General features: G+C 40.4%; 1 protein-coding gene across 2 annotated transcripts in view; it reads left to right on the forward strand.

The window, feature by feature from the left end:
• Positions 1 to 2748: 2748 nt before the first annotated feature.
• PCSK1 (proprotein convertase subtilisin/kexin type 1) overlaps positions 2749 to 16714 on the forward strand; it is a gene marked incomplete at both ends in the record, with an annotated part of 39540 nt that continues 25574 nt past the window's right edge. For both annotated transcript variants that reach the window (XM_079702058.1, XM_079702057.1), the window contains 5 exons: positions 2749 to 2928; positions 6075 to 6179; positions 9471 to 9581; positions 11525 to 11671; positions 12977 to 13053. In XM_079702058.1, the coding sequence (XP_079558184.1) occupies positions 2749 to 2928; positions 6075 to 6179; positions 9471 to 9581; positions 11525 to 11671; positions 12977 to 13053 (620 nt within the window). The remainder of the gene's footprint in view (positions 2929 to 6074; positions 6180 to 9470; positions 9582 to 11524; positions 11672 to 12976; positions 13054 to 16714) is intronic.

The following is a 16714-nucleotide window of genomic DNA, read 5'->3' on the forward strand; positions in this document are numbered from 1 at the left end:
GAATTATCCTGTTTTCTACATAAATTAATCAGATGAATCAAATGCTGTTAAAACCAACTTAAGGGTGATAATTGGCTCTTATAATTCATGATATAAAATATGACAGTGATGGGCCTGGAGGTTATTACTATGATCCACATAGCAGGATAAGACTAGCCCTTGATATGACAAAGTTAAGATGAATTCTACATCTATTTGCACCCTCCAGCCTTGGTAAACATTCATTTCTTCTGCATCCCAGAAACTGTGGCAAATAAGGTCCATCAGATAAGATTCAGAGAATTTCAAAATAAATTACTGATATATATATATATATATATATATATATATATATATATATATATACAGTATATAGTTTGGATGGGAATATTATCTTTTTACTGTGAGAATTTAGTTTGCCCTATTAAATATATCAACCAAATGTTTATTCCAGGTGTGTAGGGTGCTCCATTTAAGACAAATTCTTCATTACTGAGACACTGGCCTCACTAACGATTTACCTGAACTGTCAAACTGACAGTAAATATTTAATAATATTTATTAAATAATATTAAATATTTATTAAGTAAATAATATTAAATATTTTAAAATATTTAATAATGAAACACCATTATTAAATATTTGCCACAAGTTTCTTTTGCTTTGCTAGCACACAGTTAGCATCTGTCTGTTGTGAGAATGAAACATCCTAGAGAGCTTGAGGCCACAACTCAGGCTGAGGCACGAAGAGAAAAGAAGACAGTTCACCCAGCCGCCAACATTCACACATGTGAATTTACAGAGCTGACAGAAGAACTATCAGTCTGAGCCCATTCTACAGCACCTCATGTGAGAGTTACATTATAGTAATAGACTTAACTGCATCACATGGCTTATTAACGTTGGAATTTGTTTTTGTTAAGAAGCTTTATGTTTAAAGAAATTATCAATCTACTCCACATTTCTGCAAACATGGAGGCAAATGCATTTCTCAGCCTTATCCTCCACCAAGCCTCCATCTCATTTGCTTCCCGTAAAGAGTTATCTCTTGCTTCCTTTCTCCACAAGCTCATATGCTTTCTTCCACTCTTATCTCTTTTCTTCTTTTAGAATAGGATGCGCCCCCCGGCGGCTGGGAGCTTAAGAAAAGAAAAAGACCTTTCGCAGGCAAGACTTTGAATCCCCTGCAATTTTACTTTTGGGCTGAGACCGTCGCGTTCCCGCGAACTCCGACGCAAGTAGTCACGATCATTACCTAACCGTCCTTCTCCCTTGAGGTCAATTTCTTATTTTTCCATTTTAAAGAGAGGAAAGGCACCAGTCAAAAGAGAAACAGTTTGGCTCTAGGCGGTTGCGGGAAGACGACAGTTTTTGGAGCTCAGAAGAGCAGCTCCAGCAGCCAGCGCTTGTGGCGCTGTCCATTCCTCGGTGCTGAATGGTGATCCTGGCATTTCCCTCCAGGTTCAACCCCTCAGGATCAGAATAGGTTCAGCCACAGTGCACTGTACCCATTTCCCTGTTCTGGGATCGGGGGGGGAGGGGTGGGTGGCGGGGAGAACCATTTAGACGTCTGCTTATTCTCTTTCCACGGGAAAACACCCTTCCACAAAAAGAAATTGTGCATTTTATGGGAAAGTAATGGCATAGCTTCAGTTCAACACCAAAGTGAAGAGCTCTACTGAAGGCAGAATGGAAAGTTCAGAGTTAATGAAACCTGCTCCTTCTCTCCCTGAGGCAACACAACAGCACTTGGGTCCCTACACTCCCTTGTTTATAAATAAAGGAAATAATTTTCTGTTTTTAAAAATCATGTGAATAAAAATAAATAAAATTTTTAAATCAGGAGATTAATCATTTTTTTCTGAAAGGACTGTAAAGTGGGTGGTAGTGGGCCCTGCAATATCTGGGATAGAATTATAGATATTGTTTTACTGAGGTTGAGAAACAGAGGAGAGAAGGATGTAAACTTGTTAACTAAGGTGGTTTGAACGGTTAAAAATACTTTTTTTAAAAGTATTGCTTTAGCATTGTCTTCCAGAAGTGCTCGTTTATCCCAGGCGATTTAGGTTAGAATCCGGGCAGTAGAAGCTTCCCTTCTTCTCTCTGCCCTCCCAGCCTCTGTCCGATTTGAAAGACTGAAAAGCCCTGTTCTTCATAGCAGGTGACGATATCCACAGGGCCGTTATAAGAATTCTCCTCTTACACAAGATAATCAAGTAAAGATAAAGAAAACGGACAGAAGGCAAGGAAAGTGTGCTGCACTCCAGATCTTTGATTCCTGGTAGTTATATTCAAATGGGGCACTTCTCTTTGAGAAGTAAAGGTGTTTCTCACGGCTACAGAATTTACAATCAGAACGGGCGCAGACTTAACCGATACGAGCAAACGTTTCCTTCCTTTTCTTCTCTGTTGCTTATTTTAGCCGCTTCTTCATCCCGCTGGGAATACCATCCAGATCTTAGTCCAGGTAGATCTGACGTCAAGAGATGGCTTTCGTAGATTTGACGTGTAAACACTGATTTCCATTCCGACTCGGAAGGGCTGGGGCTCCACTCTGCCGGGAGACCGGGAGACCGGGAGACCGAAGCGCTGCACTGAGCGCTCGCCGCCGCCCTGCCTCTCCTGCGCGTCTCTGTCTTGTCGCAGAACAACCGGGAGCGAGAAGTGGTCCAGAGCCGGAGGGTGGAAGGGTCGATCCTTTCTGGCTTTTCTATCTTGCTTCTCATCCCCGCTCTCCTTCCCACTCGTGTGCGAGCGAGTGGGAGAGCCATGGAGCCAAGAGCCTGGACTCTGCAGTGTACTGCTTTCGCTCTCTTTTGCGCTTGGTGTGCATTGAATAATGTAAAAGCGAAGAGGCAGTTTGTGAATGAATGGGCGGCGGAGATCCCCGGGGGACCGGAGGCAGCCTCAGCGATAGCCGAGGAGCTGGGCTATGACCTTTTGGGTCAGGTAAGAGTTTGCACTTTCAAAAAACTTTCTGGGGCTCGAGGGGACTGGCGGGACTGGAGCGTAATCTCCCATGTGGGAGTCCCAGGTTGTACTCTCCTGAGCACAGTGGCAAAGAGCAGGAGCTCCTCCAGCTCTCGGCCCTGGCGCGCTTGGAGAAGGCTTGCCTTATTTATTGTTTGGGCTGGGCGCAGCCAGGCAGAACCAAGCCGCTGCAGCTGGGTACAGCTTAATCTTGCTGCTGTCCGCTCTGGAATTGAAATCCGTTCCCGCACGGTGTGGAAGAAAAATCCCTCCACGCTTGTTCACGGAACTTGAGATGCACGCAGGCTCTTACCAACCAGTGCCCAGAGGAGAGGCAGTGCGCTCTGTCCCCTGAGACTCAGCGGGTCTGCGTCAGGAGCTGGCTGTTTCATTCTTTTCAATATGGCAGCATCAGATCCAAGTCCTGCTGCAAGGGGCCAAGCAGGCTTGGAGATGTTCGCCGGCAGCCTTCGAGGATACGCCCAGGGCATTGGGAGAGTGTCAGTGGCCGGGCCTCCCGACCCGGGGGCTCGGGGGCTATGGAGTGGCAGATGAGGTGGGTGAAAGACATGGGACCAACTCTCCGGGCCTCTACCGCGAGCTCTGGATTCTCAATGGAAACTTGCAAAGTCCGAGCTTCACAACTTTGCTCGGTCAGTTCCCCTGAAGGGTCAAGCTGCCGAAGTGACTGGGGAAAGGATAGCTTTCTTTCTTGTTCCCCAGCCAAATGCGTATTAGCTTTCCAGGGGTTTCATCTTGTGAAAAAAACTGTTGCCTGTCCAAGCAAGGCCTGGGTTAATAGACAGCTGGGGGTGGGGGAGCGTTAAGGCATTATGTAGGGGGCTTGTTAGCTGTGCACCGCAGGGGGTGTGACTTCTAATCTGAGCTTTCCTTTCCCTTGGCTCAGAATCAAGCCCTCATTCCTTGCCTTGTAAATTGCTGTGCATGGAAACGGGAGGTGGGAGGGAGGAAGGAGTTGTAAAACATTTTGGCGCGTTTTTTCTAGAGGTGGTGGTAGAGATGCAGCTGAAGTCATGGATGAGTAATGGGGTGTGGGCGTTGGCAATTCCATAGATCCAGATCCACTGGGAAATGTGCCTTTCCTTGCCAGAGGCTTCATTCTCCAACTTCATGAGCCAAACTGTCTGAAATCCCCAGCAGGGAAGTCAATACACATATTGAATTCTCTTCTCCGTGTTCCAGTAGCAAACCCATACTTTTGCTTTTGCCCAGTCCTTGTTGTTTGCTAGGCTCCGTGTTAGGGGCTGAGGAATAATAGGAGGAAAATAAACTTTCAAGGAATCAAGAGTCTAGAGACTGGTTTAGAAACAAATGACTGCAGTTGCAAGCAATTGGTATAGCAAAAGAAGCCGTTCCTGGAGTCTCAATACTTATTGATTGAAGGATTGAGGATGGAAGGGAATTGGGGAGAGGTGAAAGAAGACAGCCCAAGGAGGAAACACTTGCACACGTTTAGGAAGAAGAATCAAAGCTTGCCCTGGAGAACATTATGACATTGGAGAAGGCACTCCAGGCATAGAAAACAACTTGTGGGAAAACAGGGAGATAAAAAGAAAGTGACTTATAAGTCTGGAAACTGCAAGGCATTGTTGGGATCTAAAAAGAGAGTGAGTAGTGGGTGGAACTGTATGGGTGGGTACTGTGGGTATCATGGAAATCTTGTGTGTCCTATAAGGGAAAAAAAAAACTGGGAACTTAATCTTTTGGGCAGCTAAATAGCATTGGTAATTGTGTGAAAGGAGATTGGAGGAGAGAGCAAAAAATAACTCCCTCTTCATTTTCTCACCTTATTAGCCCCAGACATACATCCAAACCCAGACCATTCATTATGTGGACTGTCTTTCAAAATCACAAGTCTCAATAAATAAATAAATAACAATAAATCAGTACTCTTGGTAGGATCTTCGAGGAAGGGGTGGCATAGTCACAAGAGTCTTTAGAAATAGTGGGAAAACCTATCTATACTTGCATGTGATTTGCATATGCATATTTCCAGTTAAATGGCATTACTAATAAATGTTTTTAAAATAATAATTCTTTGTAAAAGACTGATAGTGCTTTCCTGGCTCTGCTTATTTCTTCCTTTGTTTACACTTAACTTAGCATCACTATCTTGAGCTCCTTAAGGCCTCAAAAGCTAGGATTGGGGGCAGGGGTGACAAGAAGCAAAACTAGTTGATAGAAGAAACAGAGCTAAGCACTGGTGATCTTTTCTTATGGCTAATATTCTCTCTCCCCAACTCCATGTAAAGCTTATAGCAGATTCAGCCCCTGAGGTTCAGGCTTGCAGCAGGGCCTAAGCATCTCTATTAAAAAATTCTCTAGGTGATAAGAAACACCAATTTAAAGAATGTAGTTCTTCTGAAATAACCCATTGTCAATTGTTTGTCTCAGTTTAAAAACATACAGGGCATCTAGAGCTTTTGGTAGGTTCAAATTAAGTACCATTTTGAATAAAGGGAAACTAGCTTAAAAGAATAATGAACTTAGTTCTAAATGGACCAAATGCATTGATAGTCACCCAGAGAAGTTTACACACTCCCAGGTGGAACACCTGTCCTAAATGTGGCATGCTGGCTTCTTCCTCAAAGCCTTGAACTATTGGAAAGTCAGATGGTCACTACTAGTAGCTTATAATAATTATCACTATGGATTCAATGGCTATATTTCATAATAACAACAAATTATTCTAGCTGAATGTGGCACTGCCTATATATCATACCAAAGGGTTTGCCTGCCTTCCACAAATTATTGTTCTCTGACAGAATAAATTTGACAAAATGAATATTTTTTAAGAAATGTCTATCTACACAATAACAGCACCTAGAAAAGCAAATGTAGTTCCTCTGAAATATGTGGAACAGAAGCACATCAGCTCCCAAGTATGCTGTGAGCCCAAGTGATAATATCATGATGCTCATCTCACTCAACACACTGAGAGGGAAGGCTTTTATCCGTGTCTTCCTCATGAAGAAAAAAGTTAACTTCAGTACAAGAAATGGATTTAACAAAAGCTGCCTGTCTCCAAGTTAGCTGTGTTTCAACCTAACCTATAGATACTTATTTTGGAAAGAGGATTTTTATTTTAATTTTTTCTTTTATAGATTGGGTCACTTGAAAATCACTACTTATTCAAACATAAAAACCATCCTCGGAGGTCTCGAAGGAGTGCCCTTCATATCACTAAGAGATTATCTGATGATGATCGTGTAAGTGTTGTGCATTTGTCTTCAAACCAGTAACCTGACTTATCTGCCTTCTTTGTGATTGCTAACAAGAGCAAAAGCAAATATGATTTTTTTTATTGTGTTCACAAAATCTGTAGTGTTTCTTATTATTTCCATAGGGTTATAATTGCATATAATAATAACTGGATCAGATTGAATTGGTTGACTAAATTTTATATGTATAAATATATATAAAGTATATATATACACACACTATACATATAAACACTAGCTCACAAATCCAGTCTAAGAGCATGAAAATGAATATTGAGAATCAAGTGGCAGCACTGATGAACTGTCTGACAATGCAATCAATCAACAAACTTTTATTATAGGCCTATTATGTACCAAGCACTTTGATATCCGATGTGATGATGCCAAAGAAATATAATACATAAACCCTGTTCTTAATAACATTTCAGTGTAACTGAAAAAACATTCTGCCATTCTGTCTGGTTTGGTTATGTAGGGAACTAGTGCTTTTGAAGGAGCTTTAAATCCATGTCTTCATGAGGCAAATGTTTCTATAAGTATTGTATAGTCTGATCCAAAGCATTTGATCTCTTTTTATCCTGGTTTGTATACATATTCAATGATTAGGCAACAGCAGGAAATGTCTAGAATGAATATAGGTAAAGTGTGGAGCCAATTTCATGTATATCTAATGTACCTTTTGATTTTGAAGTCTGTTTTCAAGGTCAGCAAACACACCAATAGAATGTTGAGATGAAATAGAAATTTGAAGTATTGGAATCTGCATACACAATATTGCCTTTTCTCAAGAATGTGTCATACTGGTGAAAACTTATCCTGGCTGGCCTGATATCTGTGTACATGATTTCTGTTGTCTAGGCCATTCTAAAGAATTCTGGAAGCTTTGTGAGAGATAAAACACATACTTTCAACATCCCATAAAGAAAATATAAGTGACAGAAAGGTGCCAGAACTGTTTAAAGCACAGGAATTCGTGAACCCTGTAAAATAATTTGCTATTTTATTTGTTATGCAACTGATAGAATTTAAAAAAGAAGAAGAAAAGGAAGACAAATTAAGAGAGTAGGAAATGACTGGGCCTGGGTTACCAGTGTTCAAACATGAAAGAAGCAACCAAACCCAGACCAAGAATGCTGTATCAGGACCACAGACAGCAACACCACAGCTCACAAACAACCATTGCTGGCTTTTACCCAAGTTAATGGCTAGAAGTGAGAGACCTAATCAGAGGCCCTGAACGTTACTTTAAATGTTTCTTGTCCAGTGAAATCTTCTCTTCGCTGTCCCAAGGCAGATGGCTAATTGTATGTGGGCTTTGAAAGTAGGGCAACTTCTAGCACTCTGGCTAGGCTTAGTCCTTGGGCAAAACAAGAGAGAGATTTGCTTGTCTGTCTAAATACATGCCTGACATTAATGCACAAGAAAGTCAAACTGACCTTCCTTCTCATCTTAATAGGAGGAAATTGGATAGAGTGGAGCAGACCTAACTGTTACTGTTACTCAAGTATCTCATTAAAATGAACAGATGGCCCAGTTCTATTTTTTAGATATTTCCTTAATAATTGATTTGGGGGAGAAATCTCAAAGCATAAGGAGGAAGAGCTAAGAATTTACTCTTCAGCATAACTTCATAAAAAAGGAGTCTATATAATCCTATGAAAAGTTATACCCAGAATAACTTTAGTTCAGGAAAAACCCTAGAACACACTGAAGCTTGCAGTAGGAGGTTAGACTAGATGATTTTTAATTCCCTTTTCAAATCAAAAGGATTATTTACAATTAAGTACATGATACTTATTATATACATAATAGAAGGACACCATTAATTTGCTCTGTTCCACTTGGTCTGCTCTTACAGAGATTAATATGGCATTTGGAGTTAATGACATTAATCATAACACTGTTTCCAACAATTGGATGTTTATCTGATCAGATGACAGAGTGCCTCCTCTTATATTCCATTTTTTAAAAATTGCTTTTGATTTTCATTTTATTGCTCCTTTTTTTTTGGTAGGGGTGATATTCTTTCAAATTAGCACTCTGAAATGCAGCAGTAAGCTATCTTTATAAGTCTGTTAATGAAATTTCCAACTGTAAGTGACTCTCTCTCTCAAAGATTAGTACTTGTTCCCTAGCAGCCAGTTCCCAAAGACCAACTCAGAAGACAGGCAGTATATTCCAAGCACTGAGGTATTTTAAGCCAAAACACTTAAGCTTGAAAATACAGGCACTTTAAAAATAAATTATATATGTCCTGATTTCCAACTCTCAAGTCGCTCCCAATGTTTATAATAGGTTTGCAGTATATTTTCTAATTGGAAATTCAGGACAGTCTTAGTGGATGGTTTTATCCTTTAGTTGCAAATTATCTTTCAGTTTTTATTTTTGGATCTGACTCATTAGTATTCTCACATTAACAATATCCTATCACACCATGGACTATCACCATGTGTACAGAAGAGAGGATATGTTTTGGGTAGGAAAGAGTCATGTTGCTCAGCAAAATTAGAGCATGGTATTATCTCATAATGAATATAACCACAAGGCAGCCCCTCACCCACTCAGGGCCTCAAGTATAACAGGATTATGCTCTAAATGTGGGGAAGGTAATTTTTGTATTGTCAGGTGCCTTTGCATAATACATGAAACTAAATCAATGGTAAGTGTGCATGGTCAGTAGTGCTCATTCGTCACCCTGGATCTGTTTCTCATATTAAATACACTTAAGCAGAAGGTTGAAGAATAGAGGAGGCAGAATTTCAAATCTGCAAAGATGTAGCGCCTTTCTTGTCTTTGTCACATTTGCAATTTCTATTTTTGTATATAAAGAAAGAGAAATTAAGCTGTAAGAGCAACATAACAGCAGTCTCTGGGATCTCTTAGCTTGTTGACTCATTCCAGGAAAATGCACAAATTTTCTGCCACAGAACCCTGGAACCTCAATATAAAAGTGAGTAATATGGTCCATTTGCTGATGAAAGCAGGCTGAACTTTTACTTCCACTGTAATCACAGTGTAAATAATCTGAGGGAATCATCACTTCACTGACTGCTTCTCCTCCCCCTAAAGGTACATTTTACTGTAATAGAGGAAATGTTCATCTCCCCAGTGGGCAATCCCTTCTTCTCACTGAGCTGCCAGTTTGATCTATAGTCAAATGAAAACACTGTGGAGCTGCCTGAACTCTGATGGAGAGAGTACTAGAGCTAGTTAGAGGGAAGATGATTACACCACAGGTGGCCTATTTGTTGATTTTTTTTGCTCTAAAACTCCTTGTAGGTGCTATGGGCTGAACAACAGTATGAAAAAGAGAGAAGTAAACGTTCAGTTCTAAGAGACTCAGCACTAGATCTCTTCAATGATCCGATGTGGAATCAGCAGTGGTACTTGGTAAGTACCTACAGGAGGACTGTGTAGGACCTGGGTTATTTGTTATATCTGCACGATAGATTTTTTTAATGATAGATAATTCAGCAGAGGGCTGTATTACCTAGAGATTAGGGTTGATGGGACCTTCCATGATCTGGATCTTCTGTTTTACTATGTGAGGATGTCTGAAACACAGATCTTTAGCTACTATGAGAGGAAGCGTTGTTGCCTTTTGTCTTCTTAAGTTTATCTGGAATAAGTACAGAAGAATCATGTCTTGCAAGTTAGGGGTTCCAAAACAGTACTCATGGCAAAAAAACATATTTGATCAAAGTTACTCTTGAGAACACTTTAGATCACCCAAAGAGTACAGTGAACATGATTCAGTATATATAGCCCTGAGAGGCAATTTGTACATGCTTACAGGTGAGAATTTCTGAACTAGGCTAAAGGAAGGAACACAAGGAAAGACAAAAGGCATCTATCTGCAGATGTCTAGACTTGCAAACCAGTTCTACCTTTAAGATAGTTATCAAATCCTTGTTGGAATGTAGGCACCTAGTGGAGAAACTGTAAGTGTTCCTGCTTGCCTGCAGAGCGCTCTCCTCTGTTTTAATGTTAAGCCTCTATCGTAGTAATACATGTTAATAGAAGTGTTTATTGTTGAGAATATTATAAAAGATGAATTTTCATGACAACCATAAGCTAACGCTTAGACATCCTTGTTGCATAATGGATGGGAAAGGAGAGCAATTCCTCTTGAAACTCTCTTAACCTAGGCGATACCTACTCACTGCAGCAGAAGAGACTCACTAGCTAACACTGGTGCATTTGCTATGTGTCAAATACTATTCTAAATGTTTGACATGAGTTAACTCATCTAGTTCTCACACAACATTTTGTTGTAGGTATAGTAAGTACCCCCATTTATCAGATGAAGAGACAGAGACATTGGCAGGTTGAATAACTTGCCAAAATCATGTAATTATAGTGGAGGGGCCATAATTCATGGCTCCAGAGGCCATATTCTTAACAACCACACTCTATGATTGTTCTTCTAACTGACAGAGAGTCCTTCATCTCTGGCGTTGGCCAACAATCTGTGTGTAGTTCCAGCCTCCTGTGATTCAGCTTCATGTTGGCCTAGTAAATTCTTGTTTTCCCCCACCTCTTTCTGAGGAGCATCAGCCAGGGGCCAATGCATTCACTGATACTTTTGATTGTTGTTATTCATAAATTCCTTGTTGACCTCTTCACTAAAAAGCTGGCATTCTTCTAGTGCATCTCTCTTGAATGCTTGGGGATGTGCTCGTATCTGTGTTCCCTTGCTGTCCAGCTCTTCTTCCTTACAGTCCCACATACAGCAACTAACAGAAAAATTATCTGAAAACAAATCCCAGATCTTCTCTCACAGATACTTACTCCCTAAATCACTCATACTTGGACATAGGCAGTTAGATTGCAAGTCTTGGTAAGACCACAGCCTCCTGGGCATTCCAGGTTCTGCCTTTTCTTTTAGAAAATTTATAAAAACATCCATGAAGAGCTGTGAACCAGACAATATAAAGTACATTCAGTGTGGCAGTGGAGGCTCAGGATTTGGGGGGAGATGGAAACATGGGACATCAAATAAAGCTTTGGTAGATGAAAAGCTTGAGCATGTAATTATAAATGAAAGCAACTTAGGGATGAACTTCTTCAAAGCCACACAGCTCAAAGACAAGGGCCACAGGGTGATTCATCCTTTTGAGTGATTTTCCATTGGAACAACTGGAAAAAGAGCAGCACTCTGATGATTCACTTGGTCTTACCCTTAACTTTGTTTTTTATTTCATCTAATTGCCCGCTTCTAAAGAATAGAGTGACCCCAGGAAGAAGATGGGTCTCCAGACTGGAGCTTCAGTTCTTATTTTGCAGCAAACAAATCGTGGTTTTACCAATGCTTCTTTGTCTTTCTTTATCAGCAAGATACTAGGATGACTGCAGCCCTGCCCAAGCTGGACCTCCATGTGATACCTGTTTGGCAAAAAGGCATCACAGGCAAAGGAGTTGTTATCACTGTACTGGATGATGGCTTGGAGTGGAATCACACAGACATCTATGCCAACTATGTGAGTCTAAGCCCTCCCATTGCTGCAACTTAGGGAGTGGTCTACACTGACACACAGTTAGGACTTTGCTTCCCTCAAGCAGGAGGCTACTCTGATGTCAGCCCTGGTAATGACGGGCCACGGTTTTGCCACTTCCCTCACCCTTCTGCCAGTGCACATAAACTTTTTTTTTTTTTTGTATCACTGGGCATTGAAAGAATTTGCTGGAGCCAAGGATTATACAAAAGCATGTGTGTTGGGGTAGGGGGAGGCACTTAACATCAGCTAAATTATTAAAAGCCATTCAAACTCTATGCCACTCAGTATTTGGGGACATGAAAGCAATCAAATCAAGCCTAATATCTGAGACCATTTTCACAGTCTCCCTGCTCACACCCCTTATGGGGCAATATCTCTCACATTGTGAAGTTATGTGAATGTGATTCCTTCCATGCAAATCAAAGTGTGCACTACACAATACAAAAATGACAAGCTGAGAAAAGTTCACTAAAAATGGGAAATAAGTAAATGAAACTTATTTACTTAATTGGTTATGAAGTTCTCCATTATATTTTAGGTCTTTAAATCAGTGTTTCATCTTGAATATTGCCCCTTGTCTTTCTCTCATCCTTTCTACTCAACCAACTTTCCCCAGCTAAAGAGCAAAGGAAACAGGAAGGAAAAGAAGAGATGAAAAAGATTAGGAATTATTAAAAGATATGGAAAATATAGAGAAGTAGCAGTAGTAGTGATAAAATTCCTATGTGGAAGATGTTTAAGTTTAGCAATCTGATTGCAGAAGAGGGTGGGACCTGGAAGCTTGTCTTGAATTTCAAACACAGCCTCTTTAATTAAATTACATGTTTATTTTAACTGAGGAGGCTGAAGGAGATCACTGTAGACCTGAGCCCCAGCCCACAGCCAGCTCTTTGCACCTATATTCTTAAGAAAGATGAGCATCAAAATGTCACTAACTAGTGCTCTAGCTTAATTAAGCCATTCAAATTCTCTGGGCCTCAATTTTCTCATTTGGAAAATGAGGTGGTTGAACTAAGTAAACTTTGACTCCTTCTGTTCTAATATCCTATGAGTCTATGAGTGAGAGGTTTGGAAACATTCACTGAGAATTGCATGATGGCTCACTTTTCTGTGTACATCACTTCTGCCTGGTTTATGGGGATGATAAATGATCAGCAACTGAGCCAGAAACTCTAAAATGCAGGCTTTCGAGCTATCAGCCAGGATGGGAATAGGATAGGGATAGAAGACTCGGAAAGTACTGCTTTTTTTTATGATGCTACAGTGTTATTCTTGTTTTCTCTTTAGGATCCAGAGGCTAGCTATGATTTTAACGATAATGACCATGATCCATTTCCCCGATATGATCCCACAAATGAGAACAAGTGAGTAAATGTGGATTTGGGGGTGGGGGTAAGTGCTTTAAAATGCTTTCATCTTACTTGAGAAAATTACACTATAAATATGATCCACATTTTAGCTCTCAGAAAATGTTCATGTACACCATCCATACCACAATACTTTGTTGCTTTTAAAACAGAAACAAAAGTTTCTATTTATATATTCCTTTGGGCTTATAGAACCATATTTCAATTAAACTTTCTTCTTACATTATGAAATGTTCCCCTCAAATGTTACTGAATAGTTACGGCTTTAAAAAAAATTGTTTGAGACATAAAGAATAAAAATCTGGGTCCATCCCCCTGCCCCCAATTCCTCTATGAATCGTTTATTACTAGCAACATGCTTGATGTTAGTCATGAAGAGAAATATAGATGACCAAGGTAACAAATCCTCATGACTTCCTATGTTGGCCACAACCATGCTCACTAGTTCCCTCAGAAGAATATGGCAAGGCACCAGATGAGAAATATACCATGGGCTTGGCCCTCAAATCCAACACAGTCTCTGGGGCATTGGGCTAATTAGTAGCCTGTTCCAGAGTTTCTGCTGGGTATTCTAAAGCTAAAGGGAAGAGAAAAAGGATATCTTCTGATTCCTAAATTAACTCTCCATAGCAGCCACAAGGTGACGAGTGAGGCCAAGAGCCAGACCCACCAAAGCAAGAGGCCAAATAAAGACCCAAAGGCAAGAGACATTTTAACCTTTTTTTTCTTAGCTCCAGAGGAACTTCACCCTCTAGGCACACAGCCTCAAGTGTCAATGCCCATGTGAAAACTCATCTTTGTGCATAATGATGTCTCTCACAGACTTCAAGGAGACATTCACACTTTCCTCTTCATTTGCTCCACCCAAAAGAAACTTGCACCAAAGCAGATGAAAGCCAAGGCAAAATGAGTGCTGCTACAAGTGGGGATAGAAAGAAAAAGTAGTGAAAAGCTCTTTGTGGATGCCCCATAAAGTGCTTCCCTTTTCTTTCTTCCTCTCTCAGATTATTAACCAATTAGGGTCAATAGAGTTCTCTCTCTCTTGCTCTCAATTTCCCTCTCCCCTTCTCCCTTATTTTCTCAGAATTCCCATGTGGCTGGTGTAGTAATGTTGACCTAAAGTTGTTACTTTGGATTGTCCTCCAGAAGGCCAACAAACCCCAGGAAGGGAGGCTGGGGCTCCAGGACTTGGCCTCAACTTCCGAGTGTATATTTCTTCCTTGAGGGGAAGGGGAGGCTTGGGGAGGGTTCTTTCAGTACCATTTACTTCTTTTAGGGTTTATCTCTTAAAGGGGTCAACAGCAAACAGCGCTTGAGGTTAGAACATTCCAGTAACAATACAAAAGGAACCATGAGAGGGCACCCTTGGAGGAAAGTGGGATATCTCAGGAACTTAGAGCAGGACCTCCCCCCCCACCAGACAAACGTTCAGCCATATTTCTGAGTGAGGGCAGTGCAAGACTAGGAGGAACACATGTTCTTTTAGAGCATGACCTTGTAATGTTAGCCTGCCTGGTAGTGATGGCTTTGCCAATTACCAGGAGGGAGGATGACCTTGAGGAAATCACTCATCTCACTCTGCCTCTATTTTTTATTTCGTCTCCTAAAATGGTGACAAGGTATCTGTCCCCTACCCTCCTAAAAGAAGCTTCCTAAGGAACTGGGCAATAAGTGCTTGGAAGAAAAGGACACTCTTCCTAGAATGAAGTAAAAATGACAACTCTCATTCCATCCCCTTGATCAAGACTAAGAGGGAAATCTGCTCCCGACCACATGGGCACAGCTGAGGAGGCTGTTAGCTGAAGGTGTCAGCCTCCTTCTTAGGCAGTGTGTACTGGGTCCGGCCCAGGATCCAAAGTGGGTGATAACTTGTGTGGTAGATGCATGATAGGTGAATACCGGATGAAATGACATTCTCTAGAGTTTTGTACTCATGAGAAGGGGAATTCAGATGTCCCTCTTCCCTTCCCCCCCAAAAAAAGGGACTCTCAACTTATGGTACTGATAATAGCCACATTTCCCCCAATTCAGAGTTCCAAAGGCCCCAAGGAAGCAACCCATAATTGTATGTATTTTGTGCCTGAAAACTCTGAGCTTCCAGAGCATAGCAGACTGTGGATCTTGCACATAGCATAGAGTTAGTGTAGCATGGCCAAACAAGAGAGCACAGACTTTGCAGCTAGATTTAGATCAAATCTTAGATCTTCCACTTAATAGTTGAGTGACCTTGAGCAAATTATTTAACTTCTTTGTGACTAGTTTTATCATCTACTAAAGAGGTAATAATAGTACCTACTTCATTGGGTTCTTAGGGGGATTAAATAAGTTTATATATGTAATTGGCTTGGATAATGCCTTGTATACAGAAAAAGTTAAATGTGTGCTATGATGATGATAATGATCAAGGCTTTTCATTTAGCAACTAAGGTAGACCTCCTTTCACTGAGAAAAAAAAGCATGACAAGAATAGTATCATCTGATAAAAGGAGAAGCAGAGACAATTTTCTAAGCCAATTCAGAATCTGCTATTTGAAAATTACACAATAAGCAGCTATCTCTCAGGGTCCTCTTGACTATCAACCAAAAAGCTAGCATCCCCATCATTTTTCAAAAGGTATAATAAAAAGTAGAGTTACCCTTCTAGCATATTGTCAGAAATAAATCCCTTAGGTTTAGAAAATGAATGGCCCCATTTTGTCTTGGCCTTTATAGCAGTTAGAGACCTATTATCTCCCAATTCCAAGGGCATTATCTCTCCAAACTATCTGTGTTGCTGCTGTTCTTTATTACTATGTAAATGAGGTTAATAAAAGCTACATTTGAATTCTCCTCTGCAAATCAAATGAGGAATCACTAAATAACAAAATCTTAAAAGTGCAGGTAACTCTTACTACTAATCTGGCATGAATTTGTGATCAGTATTTCAACACCAATTACAGATTATTCTATTTTATAACGTGTGGCAAGGATATTTTAACTAGTACAATAGTAATCTTTAAATTATCTTCTGGAATAAGTTTTTAAAAATCAATTTGTTTAAATGCCAGTTATAACCATTGCTCTAAGATAATAGAGTGTTATCTCAGAGCCTGACTTAAGGAAAGAAAACTGCAGGTTTAGGAAGAATGATATAGAACCACTTTAATAAAGTCTTTTTTTCTCAAGGTGTGGAGGTGAGAAGTGAGGATAAGAGGAGGCAAAGATATCAACCCCTATTTGTACCACGATCCTGCACCTTTTAAGAAAATAGTACTATGTAAAGAGAGATAAACACTATATAAAGAGAGATAAATAATAGGTAGTGTCATACTGCATCATTTTTAGGACAGAGGTACAATGCTGGAGATGTTTGCCAACAGGTTGATTCTGTAGGCTCTACCTGGAGACTTTGTTATCTTGGGCGCTGTCTTCCATCTTGTGTAAATGGAAATACAGGTGGTGGTGACTTCTGGTAGCATATTTCCCCGATGATGGCAAATGAATTTTCCCTTCCACAAAAGGAAAGAAGGCTAATCCACAGGCATAAGGTGCCTTCTATGTGTTCAATATGCATGCATTTCTCAGAGAATGGGTGTGTTGGTCAGGAGAGCTTCAGTTGCAAGTGAGAGAATCCTAACACAACGATTAAGTAAAATGGAGATATTAAAATATTTTTACC

The sequence above is a fragment of the Hyperoodon ampullatus genome, assembly GCF_949752795.1.
Source record: "Hyperoodon ampullatus genome assembly, chromosome: 4".
NCBI classification, from domain to species: Eukaryota; Metazoa; Chordata; class Mammalia; order Artiodactyla; family Ziphiidae; genus Hyperoodon; species Hyperoodon ampullatus.